General features: G+C 35.3%; 1 protein-coding gene across 2 annotated transcripts in view; it reads right to left on the bottom strand.

Moving 5' to 3' along the window:
* Positions 1-20642, bottom strand: part of Edil3 (EGF like repeats and discoidin domains 3) — a 482678-nt gene that overhangs the window by 184216 nt on the left and 277820 nt on the right. For both annotated transcript variants that reach the window (XM_021180302.2, XM_021180300.2), the window contains exon 6: positions 3650-3831. In XM_021180302.2, the coding sequence (XP_021035961.1) occupies positions 3650-3831 (182 nt within the window). The remainder of the gene's footprint in view (positions 1-3649; positions 3832-20642) is intronic.

Genomic DNA, 20642 nt, shown 5'->3' with positions numbered 1-20642 from the left:
AAATGATTAATAAATTTAAAAAGAAAATATTTTAACTTAATAAAAGATGAGTATATTTAAGTTTAGTCAAAGGAACCAACATTATACTCTACATGTTCATTGCCTCTTTATTCACAATAGCTAGGAAATGGAAAAAATTAAATATTCTTTAGATCATGAATAATGAAAATGAGGTACATATATAATGTAGAATATATACTCAAATATGAAGAAAAATAAAATGAAATTTGAAGGTGAATGGATGGAAATGTATTGGATAAATTAACTTAGACCCTAAGATAAACACTGTGTTCTCTTACTTTTTGGATCCTAGCTCTAAATCTTTAGATGTGAATGTTTATCCTGGAAAAAACATTTAACCAAGAAAGTAGATGGGAACAATGGGAGCAAAGAGAAGGAGAGGAAGATATTAGGATAGATACAGACAGTATGAAAGAAATATGAGAATATAGGGGGTGAGATTTACCAAGAAGGATGAAAAGAGGAAATATGGAGGAAGAGAGAAGAAGAAAGTATAACACTGGGATGTTTGAAAAAACCCACAGAAAATGATTATTTTATGTTTACTTAGTTTTACACACACACACACACACACTCACTCATTTCAATGAAGACATACCACTTTGGGTGATAAAAAGCCATAGATTAGTTACCAACTGCTAGTATCAGGCACAGGACACTTCTTTTCAAGGTGTTGGTCAGTGGAGTTCACAGCTCATTGCTTTTGTCATTGTTTCTTCCCAGAAACCGAAGATAAGACCAGACTAAAGAGACCTTGTATAAGGACTTAGAGAAATCAAGCTCAGACTAACCTGGATGCCTCCTGCCTGAGTACTAGCTTTTACTGTCTCAGAAGTAATGATGCAAGCTTCCAAGGGAGAAAAACAATCACTGGCTCAAACTTGCTATAATATATACAAGCCATGGAACCAAAATAATGACCTGAACTGCAAGATATTCCAAATTAGCCATAGCAGCATTTATATACTGGGGGGTAACCAACAGCCATTCAATTGGACTCAATAGGAGAGAATTCATGTCTGGTAATGTAAGCATACCCCAGTGCATGTTAGTGGTAAGGCTATGAACTTTTGAGAAGAATCTTCTGCTACCATTTCCCTAGCCAGTATAATATCTAACTGCATTCTAAATATTTATTTTTATACCAACAGACAACTTAGTTTTTACTCTTTGTCATTGAAATTTATTTCTTAAACAAAGACTATTATAGAAAGTCACAACTGGTCTAAGAACAACAAACCATTGAGTGTCCAGACATGTTAGATACATATACAATATATCTACTACACTTAAGGTTTCACAAAACTTGCATAAGGGGGAATAGAAAGATTTTAAGAAAAAGAGTTTCAGAATATCTTGTGGAAGATAATGTTTTCTATGTACATCAGATAATCTGTACCCATACAATCTCAACAACATACTTGCTGAAACGAAAGACCTGAAAATGACCACACAAACTTACACGTCAAGGTTGATAGATATCTCACAAAACACCACCCCTTGATAATGAGCTATTGGCAATTAACCACTGCTGAGAGAGGGAGAATCAACTTCTCCAAGGACTAGCTTTCAGATATGTTATCCAATACCAAGTGACCAGCCATAACCAACACAGATGGGCAACACAAAATAAAATCAACAAATTGTATTTCTAAACTCATATGCATACATATATAAAACTATTACAATTAAAGAATAGAGGCCATAATTATGAAGGAGTCAAATAAAAGGAAGGAATTATAAAACAAATAAAAATCGTGGGTAATCATGTAAATACAGAACTCATTACTCACATATGAAATATCCAAACTGTAAATAAATTTTAATTTGTGTATTTATGTATTATTTTAATATATTTATATACTTAATGTTTATGTTATATTTAAATATTTTATATTTAAGGTTTTTATGGCAGTTCTATAAATGTGCTTGAGACTGGACAAGTAGAATGGCTAAAGTGTGTCTAGAAAGATCACTATCAAATTAAATATGTGTTTCTTAATATATACATTTTAAACCTTAAGTGGGTTTTTATTAATTTGCTGCCACAATATTATAGATATAGTGTTGCTATAATCTGGTACGTTTTGTGCACCTGTAGCTACAGAATGAAAAGGTCGCTTGTAACTTCTGAGGTAATTTCCACAAATGCAGGCCAACATAAATTAACAAACAAAAAGGGAAGTTTATGTAACTTTATATCACTATGAAGATAAAGGCTACGTATCTAATTTACATATAATTTACTATGAGACTCCAACAAAGAGTTTAGCTTAAAGGTGAACTAAGAAAGTCTTTCTATTCAATCACAAATCAGACTTGTAGCAACAATTCTGTAATGCCTGTAGATTTTTGTTTGTTTGTTTGTTTGTTTCTGTTTTTGTCTTTCGAGACAGGGTTTCTCTGTGTAGCCCTGGCTGTCCTGGAATTCACTTTGTAGATCAGGCTGGCCTCGAACTCAGAAATTCACCTGCCTCTGCCTCCCAAGTGCTGGGATTAAAGGCGTGAGCCACCACCGCCCAGTGTAGATAAATCTTTAAATAAGTTATACTTAGTAATGTAACATAAAATGTTCCATGTTTCTCTGATTCAAATTATAGTGTAAAGATGATTTATCTAATAAAATTCTTACAGCAGACTCCATGGCAACAAAATGTGGCACAAACCCCTTAGAAGAACTCTACGGCATTTGCAAATTCTCATACTGGATTTAAATGCAATTCTCCAGTAACACTATTAGTTCTGGTTTTCTAAATGCTGTTAGCTAGATTCTCATGTATAGCTGTTGATTATGCTGTTTCTTGAAAATCTAGGCCAGTTGAAGGCATCTTCCAAAATCACCTTATTTCAAAAATTTCCTGACCTCATGTAGTTTCAGCATGACTGCCTTGACCCTCAGTATACTGGAAATTTTCTCCCATTTGGTATCTGCTACTAATGACTTGTTAGTGACTATATTAAAGAACCACATGAACAAAAGTATATTTCACAGAAATCAGATTATCTTTTCGGTTTTCATAAAACATCTCATTTCTGCTTTTTCTCGAGTGCTCTGGAAGCTTAAATGGACAGAATTTGGGCTATCAGCTTTGCTATGATGTTTCTTCTCTAGCAAAGCCCTCAATGCATCATTTCAGTGTTGTCTCCTGTGGTAAAGTCAGCTGGCTGATGAGGATATAAGGCACTATGAATTAAAATTCTCTCATTTATGAAAGGGGTTCTGCAGGCAGTTGGATATTATCACGATCTGATGCGCACTTTATATTTGCACATGGGAAACTATTTCTCACAAAAAATACATAGATGGAATTGTTACTTTCTTGTCTCTGAATCTGTTGCTAAATATTAACACTTTAGAATAAACTTATGCAAATGATAAGATCTTTTTCTCTACTATAACTTAAAAGAGTATATTTATGACTAAAGAATGCTTTCATCTTGATGCTATTTTCAGATTTTCAGACATAGAATGTTCCTGTTTCCCACAATTTTTAGAGTTTCCAACCAGTTTAATTCTGAACTAAATCACATTTTATCCATGAGAAAGAATCACAGCCAATTCTCCTTAACCTACTTCTATAATGATTCTGATAATTTGGGAAATGGATTTGTCTCATCCCACTGTTACCTGAATCCATGGCCATCTGTCATTTTCAGCAGCTGTCCAGGCATTTATAAGGCCCTTCTTATTAAGTCGAGCATAGTAGGGATACCATTTCTGGAGTCCAAAAAGAGCTCGGTGAGTAGATGAAGCTGTGATTTGCTGATTAGATATGATCCCACCTTCGATTCCCAATGGCCCAGAGCATTCTGGAAAGAAATCAGGAAAAAATATATCTGTGTATCAGAAATCATTAGGATGTCAGACTCTGTGACAAAGATCAAATGAGCTTAATTTTACCCACAAACCACTTCAATCCTATCCAGCTGACAAGTTTGTTACTCATTACCACATATACAAATAGTAATTGGTAGTTATGACACTCTCTGCTCTTTCTGGTCTCGTGTTTTGTAACCGACTTCTAAAAATCTTATTTTTTCTATACTTTGATTTAGATTTGTGCAAGTATATTGTCTTAAATTGTGATCTAGATCAGCAAAAGTGACTTCTTTTAATAAGCTTATATTGAATCCATGAGACAGAATTAAATTCTATTTCACATTTCATATTCACAGAGGTTAGTAAGACTCAGGAATCTTTAGTGCCTAGGAAATATTGGTTGATAATATTCTCTTGACTAGAACACATGAACTTTGAATCAAAATTTTTCACTGTTACAAAGATACCAATTTAAACTTGTATAAGTTAGATATGCTTTCATAAAGACTCAGTATAGAAATTTGTTGAAACTTATAATAGTTACTATGAAATCTAAACTGTAGAAACAGTATAATTCAATTATTTTCATTCAAATAACACATCACTATGAACCAGAATATATGGCATTTTTAGAGTATGCAATAAACTTAAAATGTTATCTCAAATATTTTGAATGAAAATTTACAATTTTGAATGTATAGTCCATGTATTTTAAGTATCTATACATTTTCTACAAATGTATAACTTGGAATGTTAAAAAATTACTAATAAAAAAATTAAATTAATAAGATTTAAGCACTGGTTAAGATGATATGATCTTATATTTCAAATGTGTTTAGTTAGTTCTTAAAATTAAAAGTGAAATTAAAGTCATATAGTTACACTACAAATATTTTTTCAGTTCATAAATTTTCACTTATCTTAAGTTTAGTTTAAAAGTTCAATAGTAATAAAATGGTAACATAGGAAAATCTAATACTTTAAATTTTCATTAACATATGCCCAATTTCTTATGATGCAGATTTGGAAAATCAATAATTCTACTATGATATTTATTACAATATATTATGTAAATTCATGAACCTGTGACTAGAGAATATTGCTCTTATTAGTGTCTATATATATAAATCAGCTTGATTGGTGATGACTACCAAGATGAGTTTAGATTTTAATCATTTACTTTATTAACTATAATTAATTTATCCATTTTTTTCTCATTGGTCACTGATCTCATTGTCATTAACCGTATCTATTTTCTAACACTTGCTCATTCAATTAAACAACTCTATGAAAATTAATAACACTTTTCAAAAAGCCTTAGAACTTTAAGAATGCAAATATGGGTAAGTATTTATCATATCATTTTAGGAAAAATGAGATTAGAAAAGTAAAATGGCTTCCTTGCAACTAACAATTTAAAAAGGTTCTTTTGAACTGTTATATCTAATGTGCTCCTTTCTGCATGCATTTGACCTGTTTATCACTATCTGAAAGAACAGTATATCTCATTAAGAAGTCAATCATTCTGATAATTACAGTGTTAGAAACTGCATAAAAACTAATGTTCATATTTATAATCACTGAACACTGAAAACTTAAATGTTGATTCTGTGACCTTTTGTTTTCTTTCACATTTTAAGCCTCAAGAATTTTACAGATTTCATCAAAGGCTATGCAACTTTCATTATTACTCTTGGTTGGGCTATAAAACTGCAGGAGCCCAACTTTTTGATGAGTCCAGCTTTTGGCTGTAGTTCTTTGTATAAGGTTGTGAAACTGTTGCCATGTAGATTATACCTATGATTTCAGGGATGCACAAATATATATATACATTTCTGTATGTGAGAATATTTAATGAAAAAGGAAGTTATGAATCTGACAAAGAGGAAGTAGGGGTATATCTAAGGGATTGGATGAGTGAAACAAAGATGGAGAATGATGTAATTATATCAGACATTAAAAAGTAATTAATAAAAGGCTAATACCGTTAGAGGAATCTCAATGACCTGTTTGTTCTTTGTCTAATGTTTGGATACTAAATTGATGAAAGCAGAGACATTCTTTACTGCAGACTATTTATATTAGACCACTAAATACATTGGTGACAATTACAGAGCCTATCTTGATCAATTAAAGTTCATGGCAGCCTTAGCAAAAGCTGAATAGCATTTAGAAATGCGCATCTGAAGTTTTATATCATTTTGGATGGTGTTTTCAGTACTTTGAAAAAAGAGATTAGATGTTCAACCATACTACTATTCAGTAGGTCCTTTTAATTGTTACTTTTAAACTACCTAACTCTCCTTATTAGGCCACACACTCACAAAAATTCACTAGGAACTTTCAAGTTATCATAAGCAGAATGCAAATAAATGATGTTCATTTTGTTATTATTTCTTTTCTTTCTCATTTCTCAGTCAACTGTGTGCAGAAGTTAAACTAGTTTAAGTTAAGGGTGGACCCTATGATGCCAAGAAATTCTACTCATTGTTTGCAATCCTCATTTAAGTTTCATAAAACACAGGTTCTGAAGATCCATCAATTCTGTATTCAACACACTGTGATGGTCTGAATAGATATGGCCCCATAGACTAATGTGTTTGAATGCTTGGTCCATAGTGAGTGGCATTATTATTAGGTGACCTTATTTGAGTGGACATGGCCTTGTTGGAGAAAGTGCAGGAAGTAGGCTTTGAGTTCTCTTCTTTTTTTTTTTTAAATTAGGTATTTTCTTCATTTACATTTCCAATGCTATCCCAAAAGTCCCCCATGCCCTCCCCGCCACTCTCCTCCCCCTTCCCCCACTCCTATTTCTTGGCCTTGGCGTTCCCCTGTACTTAGACATATAAAGTTTGCAAGACCAATGGGCCTCTCTTTCCACTGATGGCCAACTAGGCCATCTCCTGATACATATGCAGCTAGAGACATGAGCTCCGGGGGTAACTATTCAAAGAATCAACCAAACGAGGAGCTGGTTCTTAGAGAAAATCAACAAGATAGATAAACCATTAGCCAGACTCACTAGAGGGCAAAGGGACAGCATCCTAATTAACAAAATCAGAAATGAAAAGGGAGACATAACAAACAGATCCTGAAGAAATCCAAAACACTATCAGAGCCTTCTACAAAAGGCTATACTCAACAAAACTGGAAAACCTGGATGAAATGGACAAATTTCTAGACAGATACCAGGTACCAAAGTTAAATCAGGATCAGGTTAATGATCTAAACAGTCCTATACCCTCTAAAGAAATAGAAACAGTCATTAATAGTCTCCCAACCAAAAAAAACCCAGGACCATATGGGTTTAGTGCAGAGTTCTACCAGACCTTCAAAGAAGATCTAATCCCAGTTCTTCACAAGCTATTCCACAAAATAGAAGCAGAAGGTACTCTACCCAATTCATTCTATGAAGCCACAATTAATCTGATACCTAAACCACAGAAAGACCCAACAAAGATAGAGATCTTCAGGCCAATTTCCCTTATGAATATTGATTTCTCTTCTTCAGGCTCTGCCCAGTGAGGATGAGACCATCTTCCTGGCTGCCTGCAGAGGAGAGTCTCCTGAAGATCAAGACATATAACTCTCTAGGCTCTTCTAGCACTATGTCTGCCTGGAGGCTGCCATGTGTGCCATGTATCATCCCACTGTGATGATAATAGACTTAAACTCTGAAACTGTAAGCCAGCCTCAATTAAATGTAAGAGTTGCAGTAGTCTTGATGTGTCTTCACAACAATGAAACCGAAGACAATCAGGAACAGACATGTGTAGTAGAATTACTTCCTCATATTTTGGGTGCTCAGTGATTGCAATACTGAAGGCAAATTTCTGGCTTTATTTCTTCACTCAATCTTTCTATCGTAGTTATAATCGATCTATGAACTATAATAGGGCCTTCCTAAAATGTATCTGTGATATTTTACATGCACATAACCCTTGCATCAACAAACAAACATGTGGAAAAGTACAGGTTGCCACAGCAAGAAACTTTTCTGAGACTGAGAAAATAGAACAGTTGTGTTGGCCTAGCCTGAAGAAAGATGGAGCCATCATCCTTAGTACTCCATAAACCATATGTAGTGGTGCATTTTCCCAGCATAAAAAGATAGAAAAAGAAGGATCAGAAGTTCATGTTTTTGTTGTTGTTGTTGGTGGTGGTGGTTTTTTGTTGTTTTTAGTTTTTAGTTTTTTGTTTTGTTTTCTTTTTTTTTTTTTTTTGTCAAGCTCCATAGTAAGTTTCAGGTCATCCCAGGCTATGTGAGATCTAGTCTCATACAATCAAGCAGAATATGAAAAATAATCTTTTTCCACATTGCAAATTATCTGCATTAGATAGCTGCAGATAAAAAGCTGCTAGGACATTGTTCCTAGCATACGGAGGCAAGGAGGATCTAAGAGAAACCAGCATAGTCCATAGTGGTAGCTGAGTGACTTAGATGATATAACTTTTTAAAGTTTATGTACTATAACACAACCAGGAAGCTATGACTCCCAACCTACAACAACCTCTCATTAGTCACACAGTCATTCATTTGACAATAAAAAATTTTAAAAGTATGCTCATATGTTATATTCATAAAGTATTTGTGTCTATTAAGTATTTTTAGACAAGGGACCTCATTTTTATGTCAAGTATATAAGCATTGCTTTCATCAATCCTCAAATCCATATTGCTGGCTTTCATCTAACAATCTTTTACAACATCGGCATTTTACTGTTCCACTTACATATATAAGAAAATCCAGTACTGTAAATTGTGAAGGATTGCTCAATGAAGCCTGAATCTAAAAGGTAACATCTTATTTTCTCCATGTTAATTATCATTGATGATGTTTTCTTTAACTTTAAAAAGTATCACATACACGCACACACACACACACATATTTGTCTCTGAGTGTGTCTGTGGACTGAGGAGGGCATGAAATCTCCTGGAACTGAAGTTACAGATAGTTGTGAGCTACCATGTAGGTGCTGGGAATAGAAGCTGGGTTGTCTTTAAGAGCAGCCCATGTTCCTGTGTTCCTTAACTGCTGAGATGCCTCTTCAACCCCGTGTTATTTTTCTACTCGAAGTATAAAATATGACTTTCATTTGTTACTAAAGAACACTGCTCTATAATGTCCTTAAATTTCCTTTTAACTGGATCCCAGTTGAAGTGATTCTTGTCTTCTGGTCTTTTAGTTCTTTTAAATAGCACTAGAAATATTCACTACAACATCTTTCCATGCATAAGTGCTCAATAAATAGGTGCTGAACACAGCTACTGGAGCTTTTTTTTTTTTTTTACAGGAAGCTGATGAGCAAATTCAAACCTTGCATTTATCCCACAAGGACACATTGTCACAATAACAGCTTCCTTCTCTAATGATGGGGATCACAAACAAATGGATGTCATCATCATAAAAGGTTCAGAATCTAATTTTCTTTGGCCCATGCTCCCCACTGCCCTATTAAATGCAACAGTATAATAATAAAAGAAGATGTTACAATTCAAAATGAAAATGTTTATAGACCTAAGATTAAGTGACCTTAGGCAATTCATAGCAAGATGCTTCAAATATATTACGGTTGTATTTGCCATCCCTATTACAAAATGAAAATGAAATATGCAATAATAATTCAGAGCTAGCACATAGAATGACAACTCTGTGTTTGAATATTACATCCCACTGAGTGTTTGTACATGATATCTAGTCTACTCCTTTAAAGAAGAAAGGAGGTATCATACTACTTCATAACTGAGGACTCATGGAAGCAGAAGTTAATCCTATGAAAATGGATATGGAATGTAGAGTGATTCTTTAGAGATTGAGTTTGTCTCTTCTGCTGCTGTGTTATTTGGGGGAAATCACATTCTCTGCAAAGAGGATAGGGGAATGAACACCAAGGGAATACAAAGAATATTTCTAGGGCCTCTGGATACAAAAGTGCTCACAGAATGAGATGCATTGAAACAGAAAGCGTGAGAGAATGACAGTGAGGTCCAGAGGCGACTCTTGAGGGTAGAGGGTGGCCCTGAGACTAATGCACACTAGCATTCACCAAGGCTCTAAGACATTAGCTGGACACTGTCAGTGGCTCAAACCCTGATTTAAGTATGATGTCTTTTTAACTTTACACAAATTAGAATCAACTAATACAGAACCTGTTCTGATTACCTTAAGTGATGCACCAACACCCACTCCAAATATACTTCACACCTTTTGGTAGCAGCCAGATTACAAAGGACAATGAATGGAAGGAGCATTATTTGCATTTGCTCACTTGGCCTTCCCTGTTGCTGACATATTCATTTAACTTGGTGCAACTGCTGCTGATTCAGAGTCCTTCTCTAACATAGATCAACAATTCCAGCTTTCTAGTGAACAACAAAGCACCAACAGTTCTCCAGGAACCTCCTTATTTTCACACAAGATTGAGACTGCTAAGGCAGCCAGCCTCATGAACAACAACTAGATTTTCAGCTTCTCAAGTATGAAAAAAAGTTCCTATTTCATATGTATTTCTGAATATTTATGTCTGAATATATGATCTGAACATATGATCTGAATATATATATTTCTGAATATATACATATGAATATATATATACTCATTCATTCTATTAATTCAGGTCCTTTTATCATTCATTCTACTAATTCTGATTCTTTAGACAACCTGACAAACTTATCATAGGCCAATTCAAGTTTTACTAATTTACTGAACTCTTATTATGTGCTTATCTGTCTAAAGTCCATCTATCTTCCACTAACTGGATACACCTTTGAAGTGTCCATCCAAGGGAATGAACAAACTATAAAAAACCCTTTATTCTCAAAGAATCAGTATCTTTTGTGGGGATGTGAACTATAAACAAATAAATGACAAGAAATGACCACAACCTGAGAAGTATTATGAAGAAAAATTATGACAGTTATAAATCCTGTTGACAGTGACTTAGATGATCAGAGGTAGACTTTCTGTAAGGTGACTCTAACTGCAATAACTGAAAGAGAAGGAAGAGCAAGCTACTAAGGTATCATTACAGTCCATTTCTCAGTGAAAATTTTGTTTTATAGAGGAGATAAAAATAATTTTTCATATGTTGAGTGTAGTGGGGTTGTACTGAATGAAGAGAATTGTTGAGAGAGGGAATCATAGTCCAGTCTTGTGTTTGAGGAAAGAATGCCTGGAAAATATTGGGAGCTAGCATAGAACTGAAGAGGACATAGTTTGAGATGATAAGGAAAGTAGAGGCAATTTTGTAGAAAAAAAGCTTCATAGATTTTTCAGAGACTGGTTAAGAGCTGGAGGGAGGAAGTACATGCACAAGACTGAAGAAGAGCGTGCTTGTGTCTGCGTAGGGATTTGAAATATTGTAATTGTGGCCATATTCTCATTTAATGTTGATCATTTCCACTATAAAGTTAAATATATATATATATTATATATTAGAATTATAATGAAATAATATCACAGTGGGAAAATGGATATCTAAAGGTTGGTTAGCAAAGAGGAAGAGTTATAAACTTTCAAAAGTAAAATTTGGTAGAACTAGTAATGATCTGTATTAGAGTAGTGGAGGGAGGAAACAAGATACCTTACTGTCCTAGGTTACACATAACAAAGGTAGTGTTCTCTTTAATTAATGGGAACACATGTTAAGCTTAACATATAAAACCATTGAATTTAATTCCTCTTGAGAAATGGGTCAAAACTGATTATTGCTGCTGGATTAAACAGGGAAGACCCAGCTTTGTTTCACCTGCATATGCCACTGATCCAAATTCTCCCATCTCCCCAGCTGCAGGGACGGTACTGAAAAGGGAAACATCCTATGATTCTCAAGCATGTCCCTGATGCCTACAACTCTCCATCTCTATTGTGTCTGCATGTCCATTGCACCAACAAGTGGGAGTTAGGATTTGTAAGATGGGATTTTATTTTTCATTGTATCTACCATAAACTTAATGACAGCATAATTTTTTAAAGTATCTTTAGAAGAAACTGTGTTTTTAAAGACAAAAGTAACTAATACAAATTATAAATTATAGGAGTCATTGCAAAGTTTTATTTATGCAATTCATTTAAAATGAAGTAATTTTCATTTATATGTTCTAAAGTTCAGAGGCCTCCCCTAAAAATTCTTTATATCCTCAATGAGGAGGAAGGGCTTCCCTGAGACGGGGAGGATCTCTTTTTTAATAAACTGCCAAGCAGCATTATAAAGGGTTTCAGAAATACCCCATCATTACCCCCATAGTAAGTACAGCAGCAGTATGTTTTGTGCTGAGTTCTGCAGCTAAAGGGAGACTCTAGTAGTGTAAATGGTGGTCCATATTTGCTTGCTGTGAGGTTCTGTTTATACATGCTTCTTCTGTGCTTGTTTTTACAGATTGTCAATCAATGCACCTAAATTAATGAATTGATTAAACAGTAAAGACTATATATGTTCAGCCTTAATTTACATAGTCCCTTAAAATATCTGCACTCCTGGTTGTCTGAATGAACTGGAAATGGCTCCTGACCCTAAGGCCTACTGTTTAGATTAACACCATTGAGCAATAGAATGGTGTCACCCAGCAGGTTGAACAGGAGCAGCTGAGCCAGCTCGGTCAAGTGTCCAACTCAAGTGTCCTCTCGAGAGGATTAACCAATGTGAGAAGAATAGCTCCAGAGTGAAGTCTTTCTCACTCTGCAAACACACTCTCTGGGGTGTGGCAAGGAATGGCATCTGCATTCTATCGATCTTGCAGCTGACAAGTAAGCAGAGCCTCAAGATGTCTGACATCTTGCTTCTCCATGTGCTGATTAAGGCTTTCAAATAAGTGCGATGCATGGCTGCATTGTAACAGGGATGCTTGGCTTTCATTTGCTCTATCGCAGCATTCAGCCACATCTTTAGAATGAACGGATTTCAAATTACATCCTTGTAAGAAACAAATCTCTTTTAAACATCTCCAGTCCTCTTTTCCTCTGGGCATCTCATCTTCTCATACAAGCAAATGCTCTGCTGTGCTTAGCATAGCATGGTAATTGTGCTGAGCATGAGGACCGGTAAATAGATTACTGCTGACCTCCAATTCTGCAGAATTAATGCTGATTCAAATGGAAGCTCCCTGCTGTGCCACTTGTACCAGAGCTTTCATTTATTCCTAGTATTTGTTTTATGTTACTTGTCTTGAGACCTGGCCCTAAATTGTCAAAAAGGCATTTTGACTGTTTTTTTTTTTCTCCTTCCATTGTGACCAGAGGGTTAAAAGAATCTCACAAGGTATATTTTCTGAAGACACCCAATCCTTTGATCTGATTTCTCTCAAGATTATCATTTCCCTGGTTTTAGGAAGTAGTGTCAGCAGAAAGGGGGCAAGAGACAGAGGGAAGACAGAAAGTCAGAAGAAGACTTACCTCAGGGAAAGAGCAGGAACACATTGATTTGGCTGCAGGAGGCAGAGAAGATGAAAATGACCTCCTGGGACATAGGGTGAGAATGAGAAGGTATAGAAACTCAAAGAAGTCTTTCCTGAACCCACCATTGACCAAGTCCCATGGAGCATTCCTGTTTCTCTTCTATTTAAAGCACTCAGGGTGTTTGCCCTAAAAGAACCTTAAAGTGAAAGGCCCATTTCACAACATATGTTTCCCTCCACAAGCAAGAACTTCTCTGCACCAGTGCATAAACCAGATGCCTTGGCAATACACCACTGCAACCTCCAAAACTTTTTTTTTTTAATTAAGCCTATCTGCAATAAAATTTAAATTTCTTTGTATCTGATGGATTTCTTAACTCAGACCTATGTTATTTTTTCATATTCATGAGTGATATGGTTCTATTACATAGCTCAGTAGAAGCTATTTCTCCAGTTCTATTAGGAGTTTTGTTTTCTTATTGTCACATATTAGAAAAAGAACAGGAAGTATCCTTAATAAAGGACAGTCGAACAACTATTTGTGTATATATTTTTTTCTATGAGATCATGAATGAGATAATATATTTCTCAAATGTAGAAGCTCTGCCTCTCTCTGATATATACTTTTGAAACATGAAGCACAATGCCTTACAAATTTGCATCTCAGTTTCCAGAGCTAATGTAAAACAAACTTCAGCTTTTGGAATTATAACTTTCTCTTTTTTTAGATGAAATATTTTTCTGAATACAGATATTATCACAAAGGATTCACCATATTGAGTGGTTGACAAAATTAAAAAAATTATAGATGCTTTTCTTTTCTTCTGGGGCTTGAGAACATAGAATAAATAATAATAAAATTGGAAGTAGAGGAAATGCCAATTTAAAATGAAGCCCGCATAAGTATTATGGACATAATTATTAGCCATAGAGCTACTTTTCCTGTAATGTGGGGATATGCTTTTCTTACTTGCCTTCTGTAAAACCAATTATGATATATTATTAATTTCAATTAACTGGTTTAACTCAGGAAAACGTTAAGACTTAAATACGTCAAATTACAACAGGAAATTTCCTTTTAATGTGCTTCAAAACTAAATTTCATGTCTATTTATGAGGCTTGCTGGGTATTCTGTAAGTAGAAGAGTCCATGTTCCCTAGTAGTCAAAGATCAACTTTCTTGCTGTGATAATTTATATAACTTAGCACAATCCAATGATAACCATCTCATCCCTGCAAAGAGTGCTGCAGGAATACAGCAAAGAGTGTGTCCTGGTGTGTTTGTGATGCACACTTTTAAATAGAAGCACTGCATGGGCTTTGAAGGTGATAGGCACAGTTTCAGGAACTTGTACTAGGGATAGCATTCTGAGTGAACTATGCATCTTTCCCCAGTTATGAAGCGGACTGGGTGGCATGAAGTGTCAGAATAGTCAAAATCCTGCAGCTAATAAACCTGAAGATTTATACTTGTTATTACTTACTTGCAACATATACATCTGCACAGTACAGAATCAACAATGAAAATAGAGTCAAAATAAAATGCTAAGGAGGGATGGGGGCTTAATTGTTGGACAGCATGAATGGTGAATGAAAATGTTCAGCCTATGATAAAGACGCATTGCTACCCTTTTAATTTATTTTTTATCTTTTGAATGCTTTTTTCAGATGTATATCAGGACAAGTTTTACAAAGAATTTCTTCTGAAGTTTGGCTATAAAGCAATATTATTGGCAAACCCAGCAATGGATTTTATTCCTAAGATTTATAATAGTCCAAATCTAACCATCAGCTCTACCTATCATGTACAGTATTTTTACACAGTTTTCCACTGTAAATTATCTCGGGTCACATGTGGTGTCTCAATATTCTAGAGGTCAAATGAAATGCACGAGGTTAAAGAAGCTGTTGCAGACAGCACAGTGCAGTACAATGAGCTTTCAGACTAGTTACCGTGGGAATCATGGCACAAATTCTGAAACCACAGTAGTGTCAGAAAGTGTGCAGATAATGATCGGCTCATGTGGATTTTAGAAACTTCTATTGCATGTATTCTATTTTATAATGTGAAGAGAGGTTTGCTTCACCTAAACGAGAAAAGTGCCTGTTATACATACAGTCCAGAAAACTAGTGTGGCTGGTTCAGGTAACTAAAATGGACTGAGGCTGTTCTGTCTGCACATGAAGAGCTTCTACCCTAGGCCTTCTGCAAGGGAGGCCAATGCACGCTGTAAAATCACAAGAATTCAAATGTCAGCCCTGGAAGTTAGAGTCTCAACTGTGCCTTTTTTTCCTCTTTTGTTTTTAAGCTTACGTTCATACATCCATATATGTATACACACATACATACACACACACACATATACGTACACATATACATACAAGTATATTCAGCTTTTCCAGGTTGCAGCTGAGACATTCTTCACACTATCCATGTACAAATTGAGCATCCCCACAGAAGACAGTACTAATAAAGTTTTACATATGGAATTTACAATGCCTTCAGTAGTCCTGAAGGGGATAATTCAATGAGAATTTTTGAGTGTAATAAATGTAAAGCTACTAAAACACAGAATGCCTTACTAGCTTTATGAGAAGAACATTCTTGGGGAATTTAATAGAGTAACAGTTTTATTATGAACTTTGAGAGCTGAGGCTAGCTTCTTGAACATTATCTTCCATTCAGCAGAGATTCACACTGGAACTGTTTTACAGTGTGATGGATAGAGAACAGGCTGGTAAAACAGAAATTTTGACTTCTGCTTCTTTTCAAGTTTATTACTTTTAATAATAAAGCAGACCCCCAAGGTTATGTGTTGTCTGGGTTAAACACTTTGTGGGACACATTATTGGAAGGAGAAATTGCTTGACCTTTTGCCAGTAATGCCCATATTTTAGTGGGCAGGTACACATTTCAAGTCTTAAATACAGACTTAAATCTTGAGCTGCTCAAATGAAATTGTGCATCCGATATGTGCAACAAAATGTCCATATGGAATTAAAAGCTATTTTCTGTATATTGCAGCACAATACAGTATTGCTATATAAATCAGTCTACTGAATAAATAGATAAATATACTTTCATGGACATATAAAGGTATATTACACATATCAATTTTTAAAAGTATTAGAATACTACAGTTAGAAATTGCTTTCTTTCATCCAGTTAATAGTTTTGTTTGCTCTTTTTTTTTTTAAACTGCCTTCTTTTGTTGTCGTAATAGACTAAGTTTCAACTCCGAATTCTATGACCTCAGCGTCTGGAATTTCAGGTATGAACCATACCTGGCTTTATAGTCCTTTAAAGACAAAGAGATTCATGTCTCTTTCACTGTACAATTAGAGAAAACAGGGTTCTATCTAGAAGCCTGCATTTTACAAATGCCAGCTAGCTACCCTTTTATGTCAATATAATAAACAAGGATCCCAGTAGTGCCATCAAGACACAGCATAGCATGATTAATCTGAAATGCAGCTAGCGCTAATCATTTTCACCATTGGAAAACCTTGAACAAAAAGAAAAGTTATTTGCTTTTCATAGTTTTTTTTTAAGTAAAATGCATAAAAAATGGTAAGCATGATATTTTCTAGCTCAGTCATCATAAGACATAGTCACTACCTTTAGTAGAATGAAAAATAGTATATAATGTGCAGGAAAAACAAGGATTCAAATGCGTTATATTAGGATGAAAATACATCATTAACTTGATCTCAATTACTCTATAGCTATGGGAAAGATGATCAACTTTGTGAATTATAAGTTATCCTGAAAGAGTTGTACTAAAATATTCTTGGAAACAGTATTTTATGAATTTGTCATCTCAGTTAAACCAAATCTGCAAAGAATAAAATAGAAACAACTTATTTTGATTCTAGAGATTTTAACAGTGCATAAATATATGTAAGGAAAATAAAACCAAAGTAGCAATTAACTATAATTTAATTAATGATAGTTTATATCTATGCTAAGTGCCTCATTGATTTGGGGCAAATTCTCTACTCCCAACTTCCCTTCATAGACTTTCTGACTGATAGCGTGGAAGGGAATGAAGTTCCAAAATTTGGGTATGTACTCTGAGCAGAGCTTTGAGTATGAGTATGCCTTCCTTCACTGGTGCCTTCCTCCTGAGAAGTGATCCCTACATCCCCACTTAACAATATGTGACCTTGCAGAATTTACTTAAGCTTTGAAAGTTCCAGATTAATATTTTTTTTCAGTTTTGCTGCACATTGTGTTAACATAGAACACTGGAAGTCCCAGTGCCAGGAAACACGTCCTACAATTAACTCACAGTCAGCTATTGGATGGATCACAGGGCCCCCAATGGAGGAGCTAGGGAAAGTACTCAAGGAGCTGAAGGGATCTGCAATCCTATAGGTGGAACAACAATATGAACTAACCAATACCCCCACCCCCACCCCAGAGCTCGTGCATATGAATCAGAAGATGGCCTAGTCGGCCATCAGTGGAAAGAGAGGTCCATTGGTCATGCAAACTTTATATGCCTCAGTACAGGGGAATGCCAGGGCCAAGAAGTGGGAGTGGGTGGGGGAGCGTGTGGGGGACTTTTGGGATAGCATTGGAAATGTAAATGAAATAAATACCCAATAAAAAATATGAAAAAAAAAGAATGGCTTGTGCAGGAGCCTGGTATCTTTATTTTTTAAACATTGACACAATAACAGTATAACACAAAATATTTATACTAAGGAATGAATCAGCTATGTATCAGAGAGGAGGTCACTCACTTAAAGGTTTGTTCAAAAGATCAGGAACAATACGGAGTAAAAACTTAGAATATTTTGCAGCCAGTATGCCTTTAGTGACTTGTAGTATGTTTGTTGTTTTACTTCAGTTAAACAGAGCTGAGATCAAATTCATGGAAGGGTGAAATCGATTTTACTGTAAATACCTAGAGACCGATGGTCTAAACATATGCCACGGATCCAGACAGGTTTACATCCATTCATCTCTTCTCACAGAAATAACAATCGGGGGAAAAGCTACTCATATCTCCCATGCATAATGCTCACTAATAAAAATTGTAAATACACACATATGCATAGCTATTAATCACAGAGTTAAGGAAAGTGATTCAAAGCATCATGTCACTCGGCATCTTCTTAATACCATATCAGTCATCAGATATTTTTGTCACTAAAGCATTCAACTTGTCAGATAAAGCTCTTTGCCTGGGGGAAATATAAACCATGGCTTCTGTAATGAATGGAAATGAAATGATTCCCCACAGTATATTTCCAGCCTCGCTGGAAATAAAAATAGCTAATTAAATAACCTCCTTTTAAAATAGGTCTGTGTCTGGCAGGCACTTGCCTTTAGTGGTAGAAAATCAGGGTCTCTCAGGGAAGAGCCTCACATTAACACTGTGACAAATCAGATCACCACTTTAAAAAGCACATATATGATGAGTATTTTCCAAGCAATCTATTATCCAAACAATGAATGATACATGTAGAATAGCTGTTTTAGCTGTTGACAATTTTAGTGAAGCAATCAGTAATATGTCAGTCAATCAAGTGCATATCAGAGAATAAAGTAACAGATATTTCCTACTAAACTGAACCCCCTTGATTTTCTCCCACACAGAACTGCCTTTTCTGGTTCAGCATGACACCATGAAAAAAAAATGCTTTCATTCTCTTTTTTAGATCCCCAAGAACACAGAGAGAATATAATGAAGAACATTAATAAATTAGGTGTATTTAAATGTGATCCTGGCTGGAAGGCAGAGATTTCTTTTCAGATAAATATCTATTAGTAGCATTAGAAAACAAAATGTTTAGCTATCTGAAACTAAAAGAACATTTCTTCTTTATTATTTCATTTCTTCTAGATTGTAATATAATTACAATATACTACCCTTCTCTTTCATCATTCCAAACCTTTGTTGCTCTCTTTCAAGTTCATGGCCTCTTCTTTAACTACTTTTTAACTTGTATATTGTGCATGTGCGTGTGCGTGCATGTGTGTGTGTGTTCATACTTATTCATAAATACAACCCACTCAGTCTGTTTAGTATTACTTATACCTATATGTGTGTGTGTATACATATGCATTGTTTTTATACAGGAATCCTCACATTTATTTAGGAAGGCCCAAAGATAATAAAATGTTATCTTTTTTATTGGATATTTTCTTTATTTACATTTCAAATATTATTCCCTTTCTCGGATTCCCCCCTTCTGGAAGCTCCCTATCCCATCCTTTCTTCCCCTGCTTCTATGAGGGTGTTTCTCTACACACTAACCCATTCCCACCTCCCTGTCCTAGATTCCCCTACACTTGGGCATCTATCAAGACTTCATAGGACCAAGGACCTCTCCTCCCATTGATGTCTGACAAAGCCATCCTCTGCTACATATGCATCTGGAGCCATGTGTACTCCTTGGTTGATGGCTTAGTCTCTGTGTGCTCTGGGAGGTCTGGTTGGTTGATGTTGTTCTTCCTATGGGGCTGCAAATCCCTTTCAACTCCTTCAGTCCCTTTGCTAACTCCTCCTTTTGGGACCCTGTGCTCAGTCCTATTGTTAGCTGCAAGCATCTACCTCTGTATTAGTCAAGGACTGGCAGAGCCTCTCAGGAAACAGATATTCCAGGCTCCTGTCAGTAAGCACTTGTTGGCACCCACAATAAGGTCTGGATTTGTTAACTCTATATGGGATGAATTCCCAGGTGGTACAGTCTCTGGGTGGCCTTTCCTTTAGTCTCTGCTCTCCTTTGTTCTCCTCCTAAGAAGGACTGAAGTATCCACACTTTTGTCTTGCATACTTATTTACAAGCTACTCAGTCTGTACAATATCAATTGTATGTATTTATGTGTATACATATACAATCCACTCATTTGTATAATGTCACTTGTGGTTATACATATGCATATATACATATCCTGCTCAGTCTACATAATGTCTCTTTTATATATATAAATATATGTGTGTATTTTTTAAAAGATTTGTATTTATTTATTGTATGTAAGTACACTGTAGCTGTGCCCAGACACTCCAGAAGAGGCATCAGAACTTGTTACTGACGGTTGTGAGCCACCATGTGGTAGCTGGGATTTGAACTCAGGACCTTCAGAAGAACATCCAGTGCTCTTAACTGCTGGGCCATCTCTCCAGCCCTATGTGTGTATTATAAATATTATTTGTATGAATATATATGTGTGTATATATACATATATATTTTCTGCTCAGTCTGTGTAATGTCTCTTGTATGTATGCCTATGTCTATCTATCTATCTATCTATCTATCTATCTATCTATCTATCTATCTATCTATCTACACAAGTCTGTGTTTCTATATACATATACAACCTTCTCAAACTGTGTAACATCACTTGTATACGTGTATCTGCATCTCTCTGTGTTAATACAGATACACATACCAT

Source organism: Mus caroli, chromosome 13, assembly GCF_900094665.2.
Source record: "Mus caroli chromosome 13, CAROLI_EIJ_v1.1, whole genome shotgun sequence".
In the NCBI taxonomy this organism is placed as follows: domain Eukaryota; kingdom Metazoa; phylum Chordata; class Mammalia; order Rodentia; family Muridae; genus Mus; species Mus caroli.
This window is presented reverse-complemented; position numbering and strand designations above follow the sequence as displayed.